Consider the following 22,402-nt stretch of genomic DNA (forward strand, 5'->3'; position numbering starts at 1 on the left):
GAAGCATTAATTGTACAGCACTTTGGATAAAGCAATATAAATTCCAACCATTTACCAATGTACATCACCATAATTTTCTTTATATGTGAATGTATCTGAAACATAGAGTGAGCACCATAATTCAATGGGCAGTGACACATGTTGTTATTTTGGTTACTCTAGCACTTTGAGGTTGAAGTGCAGACTGTCAGCTCAGATTTGAGGGTATTTTCAACTATATCAGCCATTTAGAAAGTATAGAAGCTTTTGTACCTTTTGTAATATTGGACAGTTTAACATAATTTAGAATAAAGTAATCATTTTTAATATTTAGTTGCAAATTGTTTGTATGCATTGACTGCATGAAGACTACGACGCTGGGTATCTTACCTGGTGATGCTCTGGTTTTGTCTTGTTAATAATGAACCAAGTAAACTTGACCATGCCCAGGGGTTTTGCAATATTCCTGATTGATTGATTTTCATTTCTGAGCCTTATGCTAGCCAGTTTAATTTGTATTGACACTGGGGTCCCCCTCATGTTGTCACACCCCAACAACAATCTCAAAAGCCAATTTCAAAGTCTAGAATCAAGACTAGACATTAACAACTCTCTTCTGCATTCACTAACGACACAAATGAATATACCTTCCTAACAAAACACATATACTTGTAGTACCTTAAAATGGGGGGACCATGAACAAAAAGTGCTGTCATTTCTAAACAGTTCATCGATATTCATGGAAATCCCCCGAAATAAAAGCAGACAGTGTGCACTTAAACCTCATTGTCAGTGTACCCTTTCAAACTCAAAGTGCAAGAGTACAGAACTAAAATAACAAAAATGTGTCTCTGTGAATGAAATGTGGTGCTCATTGTAGCTGCAGAAGAGAAAGAGACAGGCAGATTCACATTTCTTATGTTATGAAATGCATCTAATATAGAGTATATTTATAAAATATGATGTCATTTCTTTAGACTGTAGTTAAACCAGGCAGCAGAATACCATTAAAATAATAACAGTGTTAAGGTGTATTCCTGGCCTGTTTCCTATCACAGACAGCACAATAATAGTGGCAGAATGAATCAGAGAAATACTGCTTCATAAAAATGTATTTTGCACAATAGTTATTGCATTCCAGGTGAAAAGTATCTTTAACACATGCTTCCTGAAAAACAGCATAGAATTGAAAGAAATGGAAGAGCCCTAAATGTTACATGCACTACACATTCTCTGTGGCATTCATTTTAGTTAACTGAATGGCATGCATTTCAAATGGCTCAAAAAATACTAATCCATCATTGTGTGTCTGAGATGTAACTGGTTGGACCAGGATTGCCTGTACACACCACTCAGTATCTCAGATGCAAAGAGAAACAGTTGCTTGGTAACCATTTAACCTGTATGTACATTTACAGTTAATGCACAGTGGACTATGTTGTATTTACACGAGTCTATAATAAATATTTAAATAAAAAAATTGTTCAGTTTTGTTGAGAACATCATAGCCATACCATACCTGGTTAGTGATGAGGCACGTCTAATATTGGAATACATCATTTTTTTAAAGAACAGATACTGTCTTTAAGAAAAGAAGGAAACCCCTTAGACTAACAGCCAACTGCTGTCTCTGTTTCTCATTGTTTGAAACAGAATTATGTTCAGAGAAAGGCAAAAAAGGCAAGCACACCGTATACAGTAGTTTCATAATTATTAGGAACATACCATTTAAAAATATTGCTTTTCAGAATAATCTTCAAAAGCTGTTTATGAGAAAATAAATCAGTATGAATGCTGCATTTCTTCATAATTTACAGAAAAGGCTCTATGCTAGGCATGGAGCGTGATGAGAAAATAACAACTACCTGTAAGGTATAGGACACTGCCTCAGCATTTGAACACATGTATTTTCCCCCAGTTTTACATAAGTAAATGCAGTATTTTATTATCGTCCTCCAAGTAATCCAAGACAAAGTCATCCCTGGGTAACTGTGTCTTAAATGCGAGAACTTATTATTTCTATACCCATGATGAAAATAGCATGCAATATGTAAATACACAGGGAGGCCATGAACAGCTGCTTCCTGTGAATGAGTATAGGGTCTTCAGTGCACCACAGACCCCTCACCATTTTGGCTCCACCCCCTCTTCCACCCCTTTGATTTTCCAGCTCCGCCTTCTCTTCAGTGTTTCAGTTCCTTCTTGGCTCCCCCCTCATATATATGACAGGGTCCCCCTCTTGGTTCTGCTTTTCTTGTATATCAAAGGGGCATCCGCCCTTGTAATAAAAAGCCCTCGCCTCTTCCTCCATGATCTGTTGGACTGTGATTGGATCCAAAGATGGCTCCATCCATCCTGTCTGTGGGACCTCGTAAATTTTATTTTTTATTTTCTTTGTTTTCCGGAACACCAAATTATAAGTACACAACATTGAGAGAAAATGTTGCATACTTAACTTTCTCATCCAGTGCACTCAAGTCTGAATTTGGGAGCACATTGCATCCTAATATAAGCAGGCAGTATGTTTAGTAGACAGTACATATGTTCAGGACACAGTAGTTAGCAGCCTGTTTCGGACATGGCCAAGGTCCCACACCACCTCTTAACTCCACCCTTTTGTATCACAGGCTCTCCTCCACCTGTTGGCTCTGCCTGTCCTGCTGTTTTCTGAGAAACTTGTATTTTTCCACGTAAGCCTTCACCAAATTGGCAACTCTCTCCGGGCTGATCTCCCCACTTTTGCTGCAGCAAATCTGGGACACGTGAAGAAACACATAAAATGATTAATAATTCCACATCATATGCAAGGAAATTACAATTATCCCTCCACTTTATCATGTTGCTCAATCAGAGGATTGGGTATCGATCAACTTGGCAAGACAAGTAGGACAAGATTAGATTTATCTCAAACAATTCATTTGAAGACCATTCATTCATTCATACTTAAAATACTAATCTGAAAAGTTGTAACTGAATGCTCATAAATATTGTGTAAATATTATCTGACCATTTTAGATACGAAACGTGACTGGCTCCCCCCTTTGCCACTTTAACTTTAGCAGAGTTAATAATGAGCAGAGCTAATTTACTTCCTTCACACTTACCTTCTGGACAGCTTTGCCCCAGATTTCTTTGTACTCATCCTTTGTAATTTCTTTCTTCTGAAAAAATGGTCTGATGGCCAGTTTTACCTCCTCAATGGCTCTCTCTCGCAGGTGCCGTTTCTCTATGGCCTGTTAATAAGCACAGAGCGAGCAGAATGTACAGAACCTCTGGTGCAGTTGCACACAAGAACACCCCTCCCAGAATGCTCTGCAGGAATACATCAATAGAGATTAGACTAAGGGTGTGACTCCCAAGGCATCAGAGATCCGGAGTAAACATTATACTACTTCCAGAACTCCGTACCAAATGATAAAGGAAAACAATAAAGCATCAACTCAAAAATGAGCCAAAGCAAATGTCAGAGTAGGTCAATTCCAGACATAAACTTTTTAATAAATGGGTGTCTATTACAGCTATATTTAAAAATCCTTCTTCTGTGTGTTTAAGCATTTCATACTACTACTTTTAGTTTTTTTAGTTTCTATTACATTTTGTTTTTGTATAGACTAAACGTAGTAGTGAAAGGGTTGAATATACGAACATGTAAAAAGGGTAGGTGTAATAAGCTAAAGCTTCAACCTACACCTTTTCGGTCAACATTGTTATTCATTATTTATATGTGCATTCATTCTGTAAAAATTGTTGATAAGGACCAAAATGAATAACTACTACTAACTACTACAACTACTACTACTACTACCTTGATGTCACCTCTAGCACAGTATGTACAGTAGGTGGTCCCGGAAATTGAAAGCAACTGAAATCAATGCTACCAGGAATCTATTCTATACAGATTCACTTAAGTCAGCTCAGACTACTTTGTGTCTGTTGCTGCATGAACTGGAACTACACCCCCAGGACCCAGAAAGGAGTAATTCTACCATCCCATTCATACCATCAGGCTGGTGTATAAATGGCCTTACACTGAGCAAACCGAAGATTCTGTCTATGGCTCTCATGGGATCAAAATGTTGCCAGAGCTGGAGATGGTTTACCTGTAACTGGGAGGGGCTAGCATCCTTGCCACTATGTCTCAGGGTATTAGGAGGAAGTACTGCAAGATTAAAACATCAGTATGATTATGACACATCGCCCATCATCACAGTGATAAATTCAGCACACTCAGCAGATACATTTTAGGCAAGTAAAGACAGAATAGTATTCAATTGGCTTTATGCTAGTACCACTCCAGCAATAGATCTCTGAAGAACTGCCTAAACTCCAGAAACAACAGGTTCATGAAATGCATATTCGTTTTAGACTGTATTTCAGACAACTGTACATAATGTAATAGAAACTCAATACAATTCTGGCAATGACCCTGAAGTATAGCTCAATGGGACACTAATCCCAGCTCAAATTATTCCATGCTCATTCCAGAAAATGAGTATATTTTGAAGTCCAAGACATCAGCCCCACTTACTTGTTGGTTGTAGAGGAGGTGCATCCAATTCCTGCAGACTCCAGGTTACCCTCTTCACAGGGCGTCTAGAGGTGGTACTGAAGGCCATGATCACAGCAGGTTTGAGTGCTTGCTGGCCCTCCTGCTTGACTATAGGCCTGCCCATAATCTTAGCATCTCCCACAGCATCTACAGTCTTAGGTGTGTCTGTCGTCAAAGTGTTCTCTGTGTCATCTACAGGCTCAGGTGTGTCTGTAATCACAGTATTCACTGCGTCACAAATAGTCTCAGGTGTGTTTGTAATTATACAGTTCTCTCTGACTCTGATAGTGTTCTCTGTGTCACCAATAGTCTCAGGTGTGTCTGTTATTATAGTGTTCTCTGTGTTACCAATAGTCTCAGGTGTGTCTGTAGTCAAAGTGTTCTCTGGGTCACCAATGGCCTCAGATGTGTCTGTAATCATAGGGTCACTTACAGTCACAGGAGGGCCTGTAGGCATAGCAACCTCCATGTCACTTACAGTCACAGGGGTGTCTGTAGCCATGGGAGCCTCCATGTTACCTGCAGTCACAGGGGTATCTGTAGCCATGGCAGCCTCCATGTTACCTACAGTCACAGGGGTGTCTGTAGCCATGGCAGCCTCCATGTTACCTACAGTCACAGGGGTGTCTGTAGCCATGGCAGCCTCCATGTTACCTATAGTCACAGGGGTGTCTGTAGGCATAGCAGCCTCCATGTCACCTACAGTCTCAGGGGTGTCTGTAGCCATGGCAGCCTTCATGTTACCTACAGTCACAGGGGTGTCTGTAGTCATGGTAGCCTCCATGTCACTTACAGTTGTGGGGGTTTCTGTAGTTATGGCAGCCTCTATGGCACCTACAGTCACAGGGGTGTCCGTAGGCAGAGCAGCCTCCATGGCACCTGCAATCACAGCTCTGCCTGTGTCACATGCAGTCCCAGTTACTTCTGCCTTATCAGGCCTTCTGACACGCAGGCTATTGAGGGTGAAGTCCGAACAGAAATGTTCAATGTACTCTGCAGATATCTCCATTGGCTGTTTCTCCAGGTCGGTAACTAGTAGGCATTCTTTCATATCTTTCCCCTGCTTTGCCACAAACCCTCTCTGAGCTGAAACACTACCTGAAATATCTGTCACCTTGCAGAAGTGCTCCTTTTTTCCTATGGGCAGAATAGAAGATTTAGGATCAGTGTCCACAGAAGAGGGCATCTGAGACAGGCAGGAAGACTTTATATGTGACTGTACCCAGATCAGCTCAGTGTCAGCCATTTTCTCTGAATCTAGTTTTATTTCTCTTTTCCCCTTTTTTTCTTTTTCTTTGATCTCCTCCCTACTTTGCCCTTTCTTGCTGTGAAACACAAAAGCAGAGCTCTCCTCCTTAACTCGACCAAGAGGAGCATTTTTTAATTTTTCGGTTTCGCTCACGTCTTTGGGAGAAAGGTGTCTCCTCTGTTGCTTTTCTTTGTGGTCTGTGAGATCCTTTCGATATTTGAGAGAAACAGGCCTATGCTTGTTTTCCATGTCTGCAGGAGATGCCAAAGAGTTTGTTATCCGATAGCCTTTTGAGTGAGAGCTATGTGATGTGTCTTTTTCATTTTTCCTTTCTCTTGACAGAGATCTGGACCTTGCCTTCTTCCCATCTTTTGACCTGGACCTGTCCTTTGAACTACATGAGGTCTGTGAGCACATCCGGTCTTTCCTACTGTCTCTACATTTAGATGTGGACCTGAACTGTGGTTGGGAGAAGCCCTGGCTCTCATTGCCTTTCCTGTTGTGCAATTCATGATCTATTTTACTGTGTATCCCACTTCTGGGTGGGTCACCACTTCTAGAGTGGGGCCATCTGTGTGGGGAACGTGACAGTGAGCATCTCTTTCTCCTCCTAGGTTCCTCAGTAGACTCAGACAGTGAGCTCTCTGAAGAGGATCGCACTCTTTTCCTCTCTTTTTTGGAGTGCAAACAAGACCCAGTCCTCTCCCTGCTCTTTCTCTCTTTGGAATGGGAAAAGGACCTGGTCCTCTCCCTGCTCTTCCTCTCCTTGGAGTGGGAACATGACCCGGACCTCTCCCTGCTCTTCCTCTTGGTCTCGGTGTCACTATGGTTGTCATCCGGTTCGCCAGTCCTAGGGTGGCAGTGCTTCAGCTCGCCCCTCAGGTCTAGATTGGCTTTCCCCCTTGCAGCTGAACATGAAGATGACATGGAGTGCTGAGCCTTGGTTTCTGATTTATTCTTCTCACTGTGCAAGATGGAGTCTTGTTTCTGCGATGACAGCACTTTCTCAGATCCGCATTTTTCAGTGTCTGCATTTGATACACCTGCTCTGCTGCTACAAAAAGTAGGCGCCCCTTCTTGGGGCAAATTCTGATTGCATAATCTTTCCATCTTTATAGTCTCACTGTATCCTAAGTATTTATTTCTCTCCTTTGTGGAATAACTTGTTTCAGATCTGTATGGCTCCACCGCTTTTTTATTTGGCATCACACCCTTTGCATGCTGGTCCAGAGCGTCACGCTCTGGGACACCATCTGAGCCAAGTAACTGAGAACTCATGGGGTGGAAGGGGTCATGTATATTCGATCTTTGCTTCTCTGATAGCCGATTCTCAGCAGTCCCCAGGGAGGTAACATGCCCCTTAGGGCTGGTAGGGCATTTGGTTTGCCTGGGGTCACTACTGCAGAAGCTTGCTATAGAAGAGGAGCTTGGCTTCAATGTGAAATTCCAGGAAGAGGATGAGGAGGAGGTGCAGGAGGTGCCTGCTCTACTTTGCTTCTGTTTCCAGTTGGCCTCTGCCTCCCCCTGCTCATCCCAGGTTGCCCCCTGCAGGCCAGTCCTGCTGTCTGCTCTTTTTCTGATCTTTGGTATCCGCGGCAGCTGGGACACATCCAGCCACAAGGGTTTGAGAGGGTCCTTTTTAAGTGTTCCCATCCCTGTATCCACGCCTTTTCGCCTGGAGGACCAATCAGACGTGCCATTTGAGTGCATCAGAGGGAGGGAAGGCCTGTTGGGGCTGGTTTCGCTCCAACTGCTCTGGCTCAAGCCAACAGGATTCACAGGGTGGGGCACGCAGACATTAGGGGCACTTTCAGGTGCAAGGTTTGGTGTGCAGACATTTGTGTTTTGTGGCATGATGGGAGGTGTGAGAGGAGACGTAGGCTTAGCTAGAGGTGAGCCGGGAAAGCTGGGCGATGAGGATGGTATGTGTGGGAGAGATTGGGATGGCTCTGCATCTCCGTTCAACCCAGATCCACTGGCCATCCCTGCGTGGACCTCAGCCTCCAACTCAGAAGTATTGGCTTGGCTGGAAATACTGGACTTTGATGACGATGCAGAGGCTAGAATGTAAACCAGGGACATATGACCAAATTGCATCTGCCAAGCATTATGTAAATACATCTCTGATAATCAAAAAACTTCCAAAAAATAAAGCAGTCTCAGGAAACCTACCTGGCTTTCCTAGCTTGAGAGAACCATCTCTGTTGATGACCATGGAAGAGCTGTCCATCAAAAGCAGGCTCTGGCCAGACAGGATGCTGCCAAGTAGGTCAGGTACTGGAGCTGAATCCTCCATCGTGTCTCCCTCAGACGTGCTGATGCTGTGCCTGTAACACCACCACAGTCAGTCCCAGAACACCATGAGAATCCTAATGCCACCACAATCAGTCCCATAACACCTCTAACATCAACATAATCAGCTCTGCAATGTCCCTAATGTCACCACAGCCAGTCCCATAAAATGTCAGGTCCCTGAATGTCATCAATGAGTACCACGTCTCTAAAACAACCACCATGAGCCCCGTAACACCACCAAAATCAATCCCATGGGATATTTTTTTAGTTAACAGTATAGTATTTTTGTAAATAATATTTGTCAAGGGTGTCAATAATTCTGGACCTGACTGTACATGTATGAGTGAGTGAGTGTGAGAGAGAGAGAGAGAGAGAGAGAGAGAGAGTGTACCTGGGGAGACCATGCTGAATTGGCCGGGCCACAGGCTGGTGAGACCGCAGGGCAGAGTGGGACAGGCCCCGCCTACTCGTGTCCATCAGGGGGAGAGACTCCCCTTCACTGCTCCTTTAAAACACCACAGTACTGTCTCACCTCTGAGCTTAATTCACACCCACATCCGATCACCACTGGGCACAACTCCACACCTCCACACCCAACGCAGTACTGACACACCCAGAACCCACACTCAAAACCCGCACCTGAAACACGCTACATTACATTACATTATTGGCATTTGGCAGACGCTCTTATCCAGAGTGACGTACAGTTGATTAGACTAAGCAGGAGACAATGCTCCCCTGGAGCAATGCAGGGTTAAGGGCCTTGCTCAAGGGCCCAACAGCTGTGCGGATGTTATTGTGGCTACACTGGGATTAGAACCACCGACCTTGTGTCTCCCAGTCATTTACCTTAACCACTACGCTACAGGCTGCTACAGGCTACACTACAAACCCCCACACTCATTCACTACACTCCGCATTCCACTATGACTGCAGTTCACAGCCACTCAACAACCAGCACAAAACATAATACGTCATCATGTGAAATGACCGGAAAAATGCTTTTAATGGCATATACCTCCAGTGAAAACAGACATGTTTTGGGACCTATGCTATTTACTGCGCAATCTGTGACGTACTCGTCATCAAAGGGGTCCAAATCCATGGGATCCTCAAATATGGAGAGGGAGGCAGGTCTGATTTTGGGATGGCCTCCCACGGGTCTAGTGGGGGGGCTCTGCTTCAGCTTCCCCGTTGTCAAGCTCTTGGTGATGCGAGAATGAGGGGCGGGGGGGTCTTTCTTCCCCACCTGGGGGAAGCAAAGCATGATGTTTCTCATCACTGTCTGGTCAGTATGAATGTTTGGAGCACATATCATAAATATGTAATTTAGAAAATCGTCAGTGACAGTGACAAACAATATTGTTGGGATATTTTTAGCTGTTTTTTTCAGCAGGGTATCGTTCAGCACTGTGGATGCTCACATCGTTACGGTTATAGTTGGCATTGTAGTTATTGGTGTGGATGAGCCTTAATACTTAATACTTAATACTCAATGCAATTCATCCATCCAGAAAAAAGTTTCCCGCTGACTTATTTCACTGACGGCGATTCCCCTCACCTGTTTCTGTCCAGGTTTCTTGGTCTTGAGGTGTCCTCTATGGAGCTTTGTGTCCTTTCCTGCAGTTCTGTTCTTACTGCTGGAAGAGGAAGAGGTTTCTGTACTTGTCTTCTTCCTCTGAGTTTTCCTATGTTTTTCACCTGACCCAAAGGTAAAAATTCATAACATGGGGCACACTCGTCACAGCAAGCCAACACAGAGATCAAGCTGAGATCATAAAGTCATAAAGAAACTTTCACATTGCAGACATTAACCTGGAAGCTAATGCACAGTTCACAAAAGATTGACATTTAATTATTTGGTCACAATCATATTTCATGCTGAAGTCAAATAACAGAATCCATTATACACAATATACAGCAGTGACAGAACAATTTATATCATACTGTATGCTAAAACCATTTGTTTCATCGTGTATTCACACAAAAAATAAGCGATCACACAATACATAGTTTCATCATAAAATAATGAATATTTCATGGAGCAGGTGATTGTTCAGGTGTATGTGAATTCCCGCACAGTGTTGTTTTACCTGTCCGTCCTCTGCGTGCACATGCAGAGGAGTTCAGCACGGCACTGATCGTCTCATCCAGCCAGGTTGACTGAATTAAATACCTGGGTACATGCTGATGAAGAAAGCCAAATCTGTATAAGGATATCTGTGATACTTATTAAAGCCATTTTGCAAATAAACCCATATCTCTGTCCTTACAGATTTTTCTCAAAACATTTTTAAGAATGAAAACATATATACACTCAGTGATCACTTACAGGAAGACCTGTACACCAGCTTGTTAGTGCAAATATTTAATCAGCCAATCATGTGGCAGCACCTAATGCATACAAGCATGCAGACATGGCCAAGAGACTTTGTCACTTTGACTGTGGAATGATTGTTGGTTCCAGACAGGGTCACAAACACATCAGACCTCTAAGTATATACAGCAACAGAAGACCAATAAGTCTAAAATGTAAGTCTAATAGATATCTAATAAAGTACTCACTGAGTGCATATTTTCTTTGCAGGTACAGACATTCACATGTAATATAACAGGATACCTGAAGCAATAAGAACCACACCCTGGTTTGACACGTAATCTTTAGGTCCCGAACCACAGCTCTGAATGGCTAACAAACTGAGAAGTGACCAACCCATGCACGTGAACAGACTGGAAATGACAGACGACGTAATTAAAGCACTTGCGGTGCAAACCTGGATAGCACGCGCCTGTGTGATGCGGTTCCTGTTCACAGTGGCTCGCACCCTCTCGCTCTGGCGCGTTCGGGCGATGCTGCGTGTCCGGCCGGCCGCGGAGGTTCGGAGGCGGCTGGTGGTGGGAGCGGCGTCCATCAGGAGGGCTGCCACCTCGTCTTCACTCGCCTCCTCCGCAGAGTCTGGGAGACGGACCGTATGAGCACGTGCGATCACGATACGGGCTCGTGAGACCACAGTATGAGCGCAGGAGACCAAACTGAGTGCATGCAAAGGCAGCAGTGTTTAACCATATCGCTGTAAATGGCACTGTCCAGTGCAATGCCCACTGTCATTACCTGTGTGCGGGTTATTACTAGTACACTCTGGGCAGAACCATTCCTCTACCGGCACTGCGTCCAGTGGAGGGGTCAAGCACTCTATGTGGTACCTGTCACAACATACAGAGTAGGGCTTCAGTATATCATTACAGAAAGTCATGATATGCAGAGGCCATGACTGAAGGTTCAGTATCACTGAACATCCAGGATAGAAATGTTAGATCTAGTGGCACACTGCCTCATTCATTACTGATAATGGCATCCGATTCCAGATCTCTGTAGTACAGAATGAATGCATTTTTCCTCACCCTGCATCACACCCATCACACAGCAGCAGGCAGTCTTCCCGGTCACTTCGACCGCACACTTCACAGCTGGTCTGCTCAAAATCCACATTGACTTCCTCCTCCACCATTTTCACTGGTTCCTGCACTGGGATCTGCAGACACAATGACACAGTGCAATGCAAATCCACAAAAAAAAAAAAACACAAACACCCTCTCCACACAACTAAATGGCACTCTCTACATAGCACTCTATAAATGGTGCAATACAGTCACTAAATTGTTTTACATTTTTCAATTCACGAGTTAATTCAAAGACATAAATTCTTTCACTCTGGGGGTGAATTCTGCAGATACCTGAGAAATGTAATGAGGCAAATGTCAAACCAAAACATTCAATTACATTAAGTCGAAAAGGCTGAGTGTGTGACCTACCGTTTTTTGGACTTTTCCCCCATAACACTTCCTCACGTGGATGCCACTGAAGGCAATGCGATCAACAGGACAGGAGTTCACGTTCTGGGGAGAGAGATGGATATTGGGAGAGCCACTCTTATTCAGAGATAAACAGTCCTAAATTCAGGAAGCAAGAAAATAATTTCTTGTTTCTTGTTCCTTCATGTTATGACTTGAGGCAGACTGGAGAGGTGTGCCCACCTTGGACCACTCCAGGATGCAGTCCAGACAGAAGTGGTGCTGGCAGCCCATGGGAGTGGCCACTGGCTGCTCCTGGAAGGAGTGCAGGCAGATGGGGCACTTCTCTGCATCATCATCGTCTGATGTCAGGTCCTGCAGCAGTGCAGGGACTCTGGCTGCAACACCTTCTATTGCCTCCATAGCACCATCCTCCGCTTCTAGGCACACGTGAAGCCAGACATGAAACATGCAAATTGTTTTAAATGTTCTTTTTCTTTTACAAAGGCAAGTAAGACAGTCTTAACCATTCCATACACTCCTTCTTTCACCCAATGTAAACATACAGGCCAAACAGACAAATTTGACTGAATGACAGACAGACAGACAGACCTGGAAACAGACAGAGGATGAAGGATGAAGGATGATCAATCTTACACAAGGATGAAGTCCAAATAGATCAAATATCTACGCATACATTTAGTAGATTTAGAATACAGATAGAAAGAAAACTGTAGAGGGAGAAGAAAGAAATAAGGAAAATAAATACAATAAATATGAAGAACCCAAACCGATGGTAGGCAGATGGGAATTAGATGGTGACCAAGGTTATCAGAGTTTACTGTACGTATGAGCATTATTGAGTGGCAGACATGCAAACTGATGTTGCACTTCGGCAATACGCCACCCACTGTTCTTAATTAAGTCAAAGATTCATGGAAATCTATAAATGGGGGCATCTCCATAGCTGTCTCTGATCGTACCATCGCTGCCATCTTCATCTTCATCTCTATCCTCCTCTGCCTCGACCTCTTCCCTACTACCCACACTTTCCTCTGAGTCGCTGCTTCCCTCTTCCACACTGTCCTCTGAATGAAGGAAAATAAACGGCATGTTATCACCTAAATAAACAGCCACAACACTACAGCGCTCTCTTGCTAATGGGGCCTTATGTTTCAAATACAAACAAGTCTAAACATGCACTATACAAACATTGCATTAAATAGTTACAATAGCCTTTCCTTTGCTTTCCCACTGCTTTTGGTGTTCTTGACCAGCGGTCAACAGATTCAATTAATGACATTTTGAAATGAGGCAAAAATTCCAATTACTCCGAAATTACTCAGAATGTAATGTTCTCCCCAAACTTTAAAGTTTCTCACCTTCATCCATGAGGAGGGACAACTTCTGCTGGCCTTTCTCTTGAGAAATGTTTCTGTTCACTAGCTATTCTTGGTTTTCCTCCTCATTCATAGCTCAGTATTAGACAGTTAACAAAACTAGAAAAATAGAAATTCTACATAGGTTACACAAACAAAATGACATAATACCAGATACTATACAGGCCAAATGCACACAAACACACATACTGTAACAGTAGGCTACCTACAATAAAACACAAATACACAAACTCCGGACATATTGGATGCTTAATATGATTATATATTCTGAATTCATTTTTACGGCAAATGTAATTTGAAATTCATGCATTTCCTGCGAAGATGTCACGATACCACCATGAACCCAGCGGATTTACAAATACCCACTAGTTAGGGTTTCTTCCACTGAGAATTCTTACACAACTGCGTTACAGCTGTAATAGCTGTCTATTGGTCGGCAAAGTAGTTAAGCCTGCGTTCAACATAGCTGGGGCACTTATATTTTTAACCAGTTTGTTTTGTGTTTTTCTTTGCATGTTTAAACGCTTTTGAATGTATTAAATGTATATACGAATGCAGTTATATAAAATATATATTTTTTAATGAATTGCAAAAATAATTATTACTGCAAGCCACCCAATTATCACCTGTTTCATTATCATAGCAAAGAAACGCTATACGATATAACAATATAACCTAACACTCACCGTTTCGCAGTTAAATAATGTCAGGAGAACAGACAATTCAAAATTAAAACACTGTGTGGGACAACGGTATGTCGGATGGTTGGTTAGTTCAGATTTAGCCTACGCAAATAGGGAATACCTTACATAGTATACCAAGTTTACAGTTATACCAATCAAATCACGGGTTAAGGGTTGCACAATATATTAACTCTAAGACGACAAACGTGCTTTGGGCTATACAAAGTTTAAGGCTAAACTATCGTTTTGCTGGATGTTGGACTGTTCGTGTGTGTGTGTGTGTGTGTGTGTGTGTGTGTGTTGTTCTGCGCGTTTTTACTCTAGTTGTCTAAATGTTACAATAAAACTTTTATTCGCAGCGGCTTTAAACACTTGTTAATAAATCTGACATAGCACTGTGTTATTAAAAAAAAAACCATAATATTGGTGACGGACAAACCAAGCATTTAACAACAGCCGCAATGTAAATCGTAACTTCCTCCAACTTTTATGAAATAACGGTACCAAAACCCATGCTTCTTTAACCTATTTAAACCCGCGCTACAGCCAAGCTCGCCAGTTAAGTCCGACAAAATGTAACATACACAACAAAAAAATATGCTTGTATATTCTTCCACTGTTAAGAATGAGTTCATAATTTACACGTTCCAGAAGTGCAAAATGTACTTTAGGCTACACCTACCCTTAGTGGTAGCAATATAGGCTGTGAAACTAAATTATTTTGGAGTCTAAAATATAGTTGATTGAGTGACACTGCCGGCTGCAGTTTGCAATGGAAATGGCCGAACGTGCTCACGTCACAGTCAGCCTCTTAAAGATATAGTAGGTTATATAGTGTAGTTACATTACAAAAAAATTGGAGTTAAATTCATGCACAATACTTTATTACTGTATTAACCTGATATGTAGTAGATAGTAGATAGTTCAGTAAAAACGTAATAGCACATATTTAAATGTTTTCATAAAAAATAAAAAGGTATTGCTGAACTGACTCCCAGATCGACCTGAAGTCTTCCCATTAATTTCAACTGCGTGCGTGTGCGCATGCGTTTATTGGTGAATGCGCTTGCTGTTTGTGGAACACGTTACAAGTTAACCAAGTTAGACAAATTTAATTGTGATAATTGCATTGCTCCAATCGAAATATAGAAATACATGTCCATTTAAATGGACAAATTACAACTATCATCCAACTGCATCGCCATGTACAACACACTGAGAAAAACACAATTTTCCACAAAAACCTCTGAAACACCTATTAAGTACAAAGTAACAACATATCAGACATGCACACTGTCAGACATGCTTTACCTTAAAAACAGCAGTTTTTCAACTAAAATGCTGCATGAAACACCAATATTGATCTATGGCACAAACTTGTAGCTTCCAATAACTGAAATTAGTAAAATATGCACAGCATGTATTACCATGACACAACTGGCCTATTTGTGACCAAAGGGTGCTTTATGAATACAAACCTGTTGCCATGAACTCGGTAGTCATGAAGACTTTTGAGAGCCATTAAAGGTCCAATGTTAGAACCCCAACAGTTTGCCTACAGGGGCAACAAATCAGTGCATGGCACAGTCAACATGGGACTGGACTTCATACTCCAATATACTCATACAGCTCGGGAACATATGCCAGTATTGTACTTCACAGCACTATACCTATTTTTTTGTTCACTGAGGAACACAGACCTAATATTGTAGGACTACATTGTATTGTACTGTGATGCAGAAGGATGTGCAACAATTACATAGGTACAGTCTAGTGTAGAAAGTTGAAAACATACCTGTTCTCCAGTCTAAATGTCCATATTATGGATGCTACTGTGTAGTGACTCAGGTTGGGCTGGACTCTCTACCCAGCCTCCCTTATCATGATTTATGACATGGTCCACCAAAGTGGCCCTAGTATCGTCGGAAATACATCTCCATCTATTGCCTGGTCCCCTTCTCTGTTCTTGTCTTCATCCTCCTCCTACTCTCATTGCCTCCATGTTTGCAAAGTTCTCACAAAAGAGGTTACCTTACCTAAGGTATATTTGTACATTACATTACATTTCATTACAAGGCATTTAGCGGATGCTCTCATCCAGAGCGACGTACAATGAAGTGCAGATCAAACACAGGAACAAGTGTGAAGAGGACCTGAGAGGACAGTATGGTTCCGAGTCCTAGCGTGACCATACAGATACAATTGGAACCCTTGAAGAATACATCAACTTACAAACTAGCTTACCACGGTTGGCAGCTAGAATATAACAATATGATAGCTAATACACAATACGACAGCTAATAAACAATACGATAGCTAATACAATGTAGTAGTGTAGTAGTACAATGTAGTGCTAAGGCTCAGACTGATTTGTGTTCAATTAGTGTATATGTGTTTTCATGTGCGTGTGTGGGTGTTGCCAGTTCAGGAGTGTTTTCCCAATGATTGCAAGAGATTTCATTCATGAACAAAGTGTCTAATGTAAGAAACAGTGTGTAGTGTTTTGCAAGAAGTGAGTAGCAGAAAGTGCAAGGCAGATAATGTGTTTGTACTTTTGGTGCCTTTGTTTAAGGCATGGTTACAAAAGTTAAGGTTTTGATTCTTTTGTCTAAGCATTCAATTTTTGGTGTGTAAGCATTCAGAAAAAACTGTAAACATTTTGATTTTACGTATCCACATTATAGCTACTGTGTTACAGTGCTCAAGCAACAGAGAAATGCCCATAAAGTCATAGGTTCAAATCTTAAATAATAATTGGCCATGCAAAATAAGAAACTACACTACCATGCAAATTATACATCAATATTTTAAAAAGAAAGTGTGGAGCTAATTTGTTAACGTTGTCTCGCTTGAATGCCAACAAATAATCTTGACCACGCAAACTGCACCTTTGGATTACATTTCAGATTCATAATTTTGGATTTAGAACGCTGTGTGTGCTATACCTCACAACCTTTCACTTTCCGCACTTTACCGTTCTTATGTCGATACACACGCCATTCCACTTCCTCAGTACGTGCATGCAGACACTGGGCTCATGGAAAAACTGTGCATTACGGGACAAAAGTACAACCACTCTGCGCAAGGCATTTCAAAATGTGAGCGTAAATTATTCTCTTTTGACTCCGATAACGGAGCCCGCAGTGTACGACGCTTGATTTATTAATGGGAAATCATAGAACGCACTGTTCTGTGAGACATTTACCAGTGACAAGAATAAGATGACGTGAAAATTGTTTATTCTCGAAGCAAACGTGCAGAACAAAACGCACCGCGCCCCAGCTATAACTCAAGAAAATCCACCGAACCCACTGGTGACATGTAGCACACCCTCAAAGGTTGCAATACGATAGAAACCCTTATTAGGCGGGCTTTTCAGTACCACCCTGTCTATTCATTGGATGTACTTGAGGCCAATAAAAGAATAATTTGCATAACCAGGTCGGGTTGCAGACACAGAGGTGTGGGATGGGCTGGATTTCTGGAACTTAACTTCTGTACCACAATTAAATAACCTTTAACTTCATCACCATATTTTATTTTCTGTGTAAAAAATTACAATCCTAGAAACGCTAATGGCACAAAACATATTTCCGGAAAAGACACCTCTTCGTGAAGAAAAACAAAATTAGCTTGGTGAGTACGTCGCTTATCTTCAGCAAAATATATAGTTCATTTAATGTTATTATGTAAATAGTTTTAGTATATTTACAAAGCCAAAATTGCGTTATTAATTGCTGGTATTTCCTGCTTTAACCAGTTCTTGATTTTGATTCATTGTCTACTTTGAATTTGACATTAGATTTGCCATTATCGAATACAGCTGAATATTGGAATGAGAATACCAACTGCTCCTCATACATTGCGTAAGTTAAATTATTATTATTATTATTATTATTATTATTATTATTATTATTATTATTATTATTATACCCTTCTAGCACCTCTTGGGCACATGGAACTCCTTCCACAAGCAGGTCAGCCACTGACTAACGCACATTGCGTTCCTCCTCCACTGTGCGTGTGACAGCGGCTAACCAGCTTTTCGGGGTATCCGTCGCTAGGGATGCAATGGAGCCAAGAGAGACTGCACAGGTTGTCGAAGTTAACTGTGTGAATCTGTTGTGTGGAAACTATTGTACAATGCATGCTCTATGTTCACTCTGTCAGGCTATAATAGCAAATACAATCAGTTCCAGCCGTTGTCCCTCAATTACTGTTATATTGTTATATGTGCCATATGTGAGTTTTCATCAAAATGTTTCTCTTGTGTGAAAAGAGTATGAATATTTTAATAGCACCTATCAACATCCATCCCTCTAATTCATGGTGCACTGAGCCATCATGATGTTGGTGGTTAATTCAATAAAGGTGAAGTCTGTGTCATTGATTGTGTAGTACACCTCGGTGACTGTCTGTTTCACTGAATTGCAGTGGTAGTTTCAGATTCAGATATTCTGGTACATTACATTACATTTGGCTGACGCTTCGGATCAAACCACCGACCTTGCAGGTCCCAGTCATGTACCTTAATCACAATGCTACAGGCCATATATATATACAGTGGTGTGAAAAAGTGTCCTGATTTCTGGAAAAGGTTATAAAGCCATTTCTAAAGCTTTGGGACTCCAGCGAACCACAGTGAGAGCCATTATCCACAAATGGCGAAAACATGGAACAGTGGTGAACCTTCCCAGGAGTGGCCGGCCGACCAAAATTACCCCAAGAGCGCAGCGACGACTCATCCAAGAGGTCACAAAAGACCCCACAACAACATCCAAAGAACTGCAGGCCTCACTTGCCTCAGTTAAGGTCAGTGTTCATGACTCCACCATAAGAAAGAGACTGGGCAAAAATGGCCTGCATGGCAGAGTTCCAAGACGAAAACCACTGCTGAGCAAAAAGAACATTAAGGCTCATCTTAATTTTGCCAGAAAACATCTTGATGTTCCCCAAGACTTTTGGGAAAATACTCTGTGGTCTGACGAGACAAAAGTTGAACTTTTTGGAAGGTGTGTGTCCCATTACATCTGGCGTAAAAGTAACACCGCATTTCAGAAAAAGAACATCATACCAACAGTAAAATATGGTGGTGGTAGTGTGATGGTCTGGGGCTGTTTTGCTGCTTCAGGACCTGGAAGACTTGCTGTGATAAATGGAACCATGAATTCTGCTGTCTACCAAAAAATCCTGAAGGAGAATGTCTGGCCATCTGTTTGTGACCTCAAGCTGAAACGAACTTGGGTTCTGCAGCAGGACAATGATCCAAAACACACCAGCAAGTCCACCTCTGAATGGCTGAAGAAAAACAAAATGAAGACTTTGGAGTGTCCTAGTCAAAGTCCTGACCTGAGATGCTGTGGCATGACCTTAAAAAGGCGGTTCATGCTCGAAAACCCTCCAATGTGGCTGAATTACAACAATTCTGCAAAGATGAGTGGGCCAAAGTTCCTCCACAGCGCTGTAAGAGACTCATTGCAAGTTATCGCAAACGCTTGATTGCAGTTGTTGCTGCTAAAGATGGCCCAACCAGTTATGAGGTTTAGGGTGCAATCACTTTTTCACACAGGGCCATGTAGGTTTGGATTTTTTTTCTCCCTTAATAATAAGAACCTTCATTTAAAAACTGCATTTTGTGTTTACTTGTGTTGTCTTTGACTAATATTTAAATTTGTTTGATGATCTGAAACATTTAAGTGTGACAAACATGCAAAAAAATAAGAAATCAGGAAGGGGGCAAACACTTTTTCGCACCACTGTATATATGTATAGGGCCCCCCTAAATATGGAATATATATATATTCCATATTTAGGGGGGCCCTATACACCTGCACCTTGCACCAGCAGTTCAAACATTTTGTGTTTTTTAAACTCAAAGGGACCCACAAGCTCCAACTTGCTCAAACCTTTAACTTTGATTTCATATCCTGCCTTTATCCTTTATTTTATCAAAATTCTGCTGATTCATTCTTTACAGTCGTGGCACTACTTTACAGTATTTACTGTACAGTCAGGAAACACTTATCTGAATAAGTGATGTGTACAGTTGTATTTACATGATTGCCATTTTGTTTTTCTCGTAGTAACTCACCCTCTTCAGACCAGTCAAGGTGTTCCAGAAGCCTCCGTTTTGGTGAATACTTCCTCTGAAGAGCGTCATTGACTCGTTGTAGTCTGTGACTCTGCACAGTGCAGGTTTTCAAGATCAAAGCCTCAAGTTACAAAAACAAAGCATATGGAAATGCGGCAGAAGCCACTGTATAGGCTGCCTTTTCCTGCTTTAGACCATAAACCCTCCAATGCCCTATACCTGCCATTGCATTACATTACATTGCAAGGTATTTAGCAGACGCTCTTATCCAGAGCCTCGTACAAGGAAGTGCAGATCGAACACAGGGACAAGTATGGAGTCCTAGAGTGAACGTACAGATACAATCGGAACACCTTGAAGAATACATCAATTTATGAACTAGCATACCATGGTTGGCAGCTAGAATACCCAGAGTACAACAATACAATATCTAATACAATACAGCAATATCTATATCTAGATATAAGTGCCATTATAATCTATGGCATACACAAGGCTAATCATGAGTGTGAGGTAGGGAGGGAAAGGTGCAGCCTGAGGAGATGAGTCTTCAGTCTGCGTTTGAAAACGGTCAGAGACCCTGATGTTGTGACATTGCAAATCCATTTGGTCATCAGAACCTTATTTGATTTTGGGCATGGGTTCATTTAATGTATAAGATAAGCGCTGCATTCCAAATAAATGGGCTGACTTCACAATTAAACTTTATTTTATAGATTCTAGATTAACCACTGTCTCCGTTAACGATTATGATAGTGCTTATGAAGGCAGTATGAAGGCACCGATTATGAAGGCACTGGCTATCACTATTAGAGCTAATAATAAGATAATAGAGAACTTCATATTATGTACGCAAATGTTATTTTAATTATTTAATTCAAAACCCTATAATCGTAATGAAAGGAGAGTACATCTATTGGAGAGAAGCTCACATGTCCTGCCTCACTAATGTCACATATTAGGGGATTCAACAGGTTGGGTGCATTTCTCTGGATTTTCAACAAAGTACTTGGCACTAGAGCAGGACAAGGAATCGGTGACTCTAAAGTATGGGACAGAGAAAGCATGATGGTGGAAGTGATTGCATAGAGTAGCGGAACCTACATTTTCTGAGTCAGTTACTCACTCAATGAGTAAATGCATTCACTGTGGCCCTTATGAACGTCTTTGTTCAAATGGGACATTATGTTCCGATATGATCAATATGTTGGTGCAGCACTGTTTAATTCAACCGGTGGGAATGTTACTAACAGTTTTAACAGGTCATCTTGTGAGCACTTCAGTATAATGAAATTATTCAACCATTCAAACGCAGTGAGAATGTTTTTCAGGAACTGCACATGGAGGTTTTTGGTTTTACATACAGTAATGCATTCAAAGTGATTCATAACATGTAAAGTGTACATGTTATTTAAACTTATTTGAAAAATTATGTGTCTTTGTGGCTTTCTTTTCTCAAACATGTTCCTGACTCATGTGGCCATGTGTGCATGTTTTTGTAACAAATATCAGCAATCAGACATGAATATAAAGTTGGCATCTCTACACAGTTGGCAGGAATCCCCATTAGAGTATAGCAAAACAGGGGCTAAAGCAGTAATGCAGATGCAAATAAAAATGAAATGAAAGTACTAAAATAGACTACAGTGCCTCCACCATCCCCACTGCCCTTGTCACCTCCATCACGCAGGCCTCGTCACCTCCATCACGCAGGCCTCCTCACCTCCATCACGCAGGCCTCGGCCTCCACCCCCTGCTACTGCTGCCTCCCTGCTGCGCTCTCAGAAAAAAACTCACTGTGCAGGTACATTTATGTTCTTCAAGGATCACATGTTCCAAAATGTTCTCTTTGGGTACAAATGTGTACATTCTCCAAGCAAATGAGGTGCAAATTAGTTAGATATTGCCGGCTAGAGGTACAATTTTGTGCAGCGAACGGGTACCTCCCCAGCGACAAACCTTTTTAGGGCCTTTTCATTTTTGAGAGTGTATTCTTCAGGCTACACCGAAATAATGCCTGCTGTTATTGTTTTTGTTGATAATGCAATTTGTTTGGCCAAGAAGACCCAGCTGTCAGGTAGCCCAGGATTCCTGCGGCTACCTAACTAGCAACAGCCACTACAGACATACCAAAAGAGGCAGAGGCTCACAACCAGACAGGTTACAATGTGGAAAACAGTGTTTAACTGGAAAACCAACCAAAAGCTTTAATGACTTGCCTTGTTGAAAATACAGAAAAAAGTTGTTAGCCCAGGAGCAAGGATGCTAAGTTCTCATGCAACCATTGAACTAAACTTAAACTGAACAACTGTTCCAGGCAAACAAGAACAGGGTATATGTTTTTCTCTCTCTCATTGGATCTGT

At 41.8% G+C, this 22,402-nt stretch overlaps 1 protein-coding gene and 1 long non-coding RNA gene across 5 annotated transcripts; one reads left to right on the plus strand and one right to left on the minus strand.

The window, feature by feature from the left end:
* Nucleotides 1-1,083: 1,083 nt before the first annotated feature.
* Nucleotides 1,084-14,708, minus strand: LOC133131692 (PHD and RING finger domain-containing protein 1-like). Of its 4 annotated transcripts, XM_061247100.1 has the most exons (17): nucleotides 14,630-14,708; nucleotides 13,247-13,363; nucleotides 12,848-12,952; nucleotides 12,108-12,304; nucleotides 11,886-11,969; nucleotides 11,475-11,605; nucleotides 11,185-11,276; nucleotides 10,847-11,028; nucleotides 10,166-10,259; nucleotides 9,634-9,773; nucleotides 9,152-9,321; nucleotides 8,464-8,577; nucleotides 7,950-8,104; nucleotides 4,508-7,837; nucleotides 4,080-4,138; nucleotides 3,084-3,212; nucleotides 1,084-2,732 (listed from the first exon to the last, which is right to left on the minus strand). In XM_061247100.1, the coding sequence occupies exons 2-17, from the start codon at nucleotides 13,254-13,256 to the stop codon at nucleotides 2,601-2,603; spliced, it is 5,124 nt and encodes a 1,707-aa protein (XP_061103084.1). In that variant the 5' UTR covers nucleotides 13,257-13,363; nucleotides 14,630-14,708; the 3' UTR covers nucleotides 1,084-2,600. The 4 variants fall into 4 exon arrangements, with proteins under 4 accessions (XP_061103084.1, XP_061103085.1, XP_061103083.1 ...); XM_061247101.1 differs by lacking the exon at nucleotides 14,630-14,708 and having other exon boundaries at nucleotides 12,108-12,301; nucleotides 13,247-14,179; XM_061247099.1 differs by lacking the exon at nucleotides 14,630-14,708 and having other exon boundaries at nucleotides 13,247-14,179.
* A 2,695-nt stretch (nucleotides 14,709-17,403) lies between these two features.
* On the plus strand, nucleotides 17,404-21,418 carry LOC133131477 (uncharacterized). The gene is made up of 3 exons (XR_009709029.1): nucleotides 17,404-17,583; nucleotides 17,750-17,813; nucleotides 20,031-21,418. It is a non-coding gene; the product is annotated as an uncharacterized LOC133131477 (long non-coding RNA).
* The last annotated feature ends 984 nt before the right edge of the window (nucleotides 21,419-22,402 follow it).

Source organism: Conger conger, chromosome 6, assembly GCF_963514075.1.
Source record: "Conger conger chromosome 6, fConCon1.1, whole genome shotgun sequence".
NCBI lineage: Eukaryota > Metazoa > Chordata > Actinopteri > Anguilliformes > Congridae > Conger > Conger conger.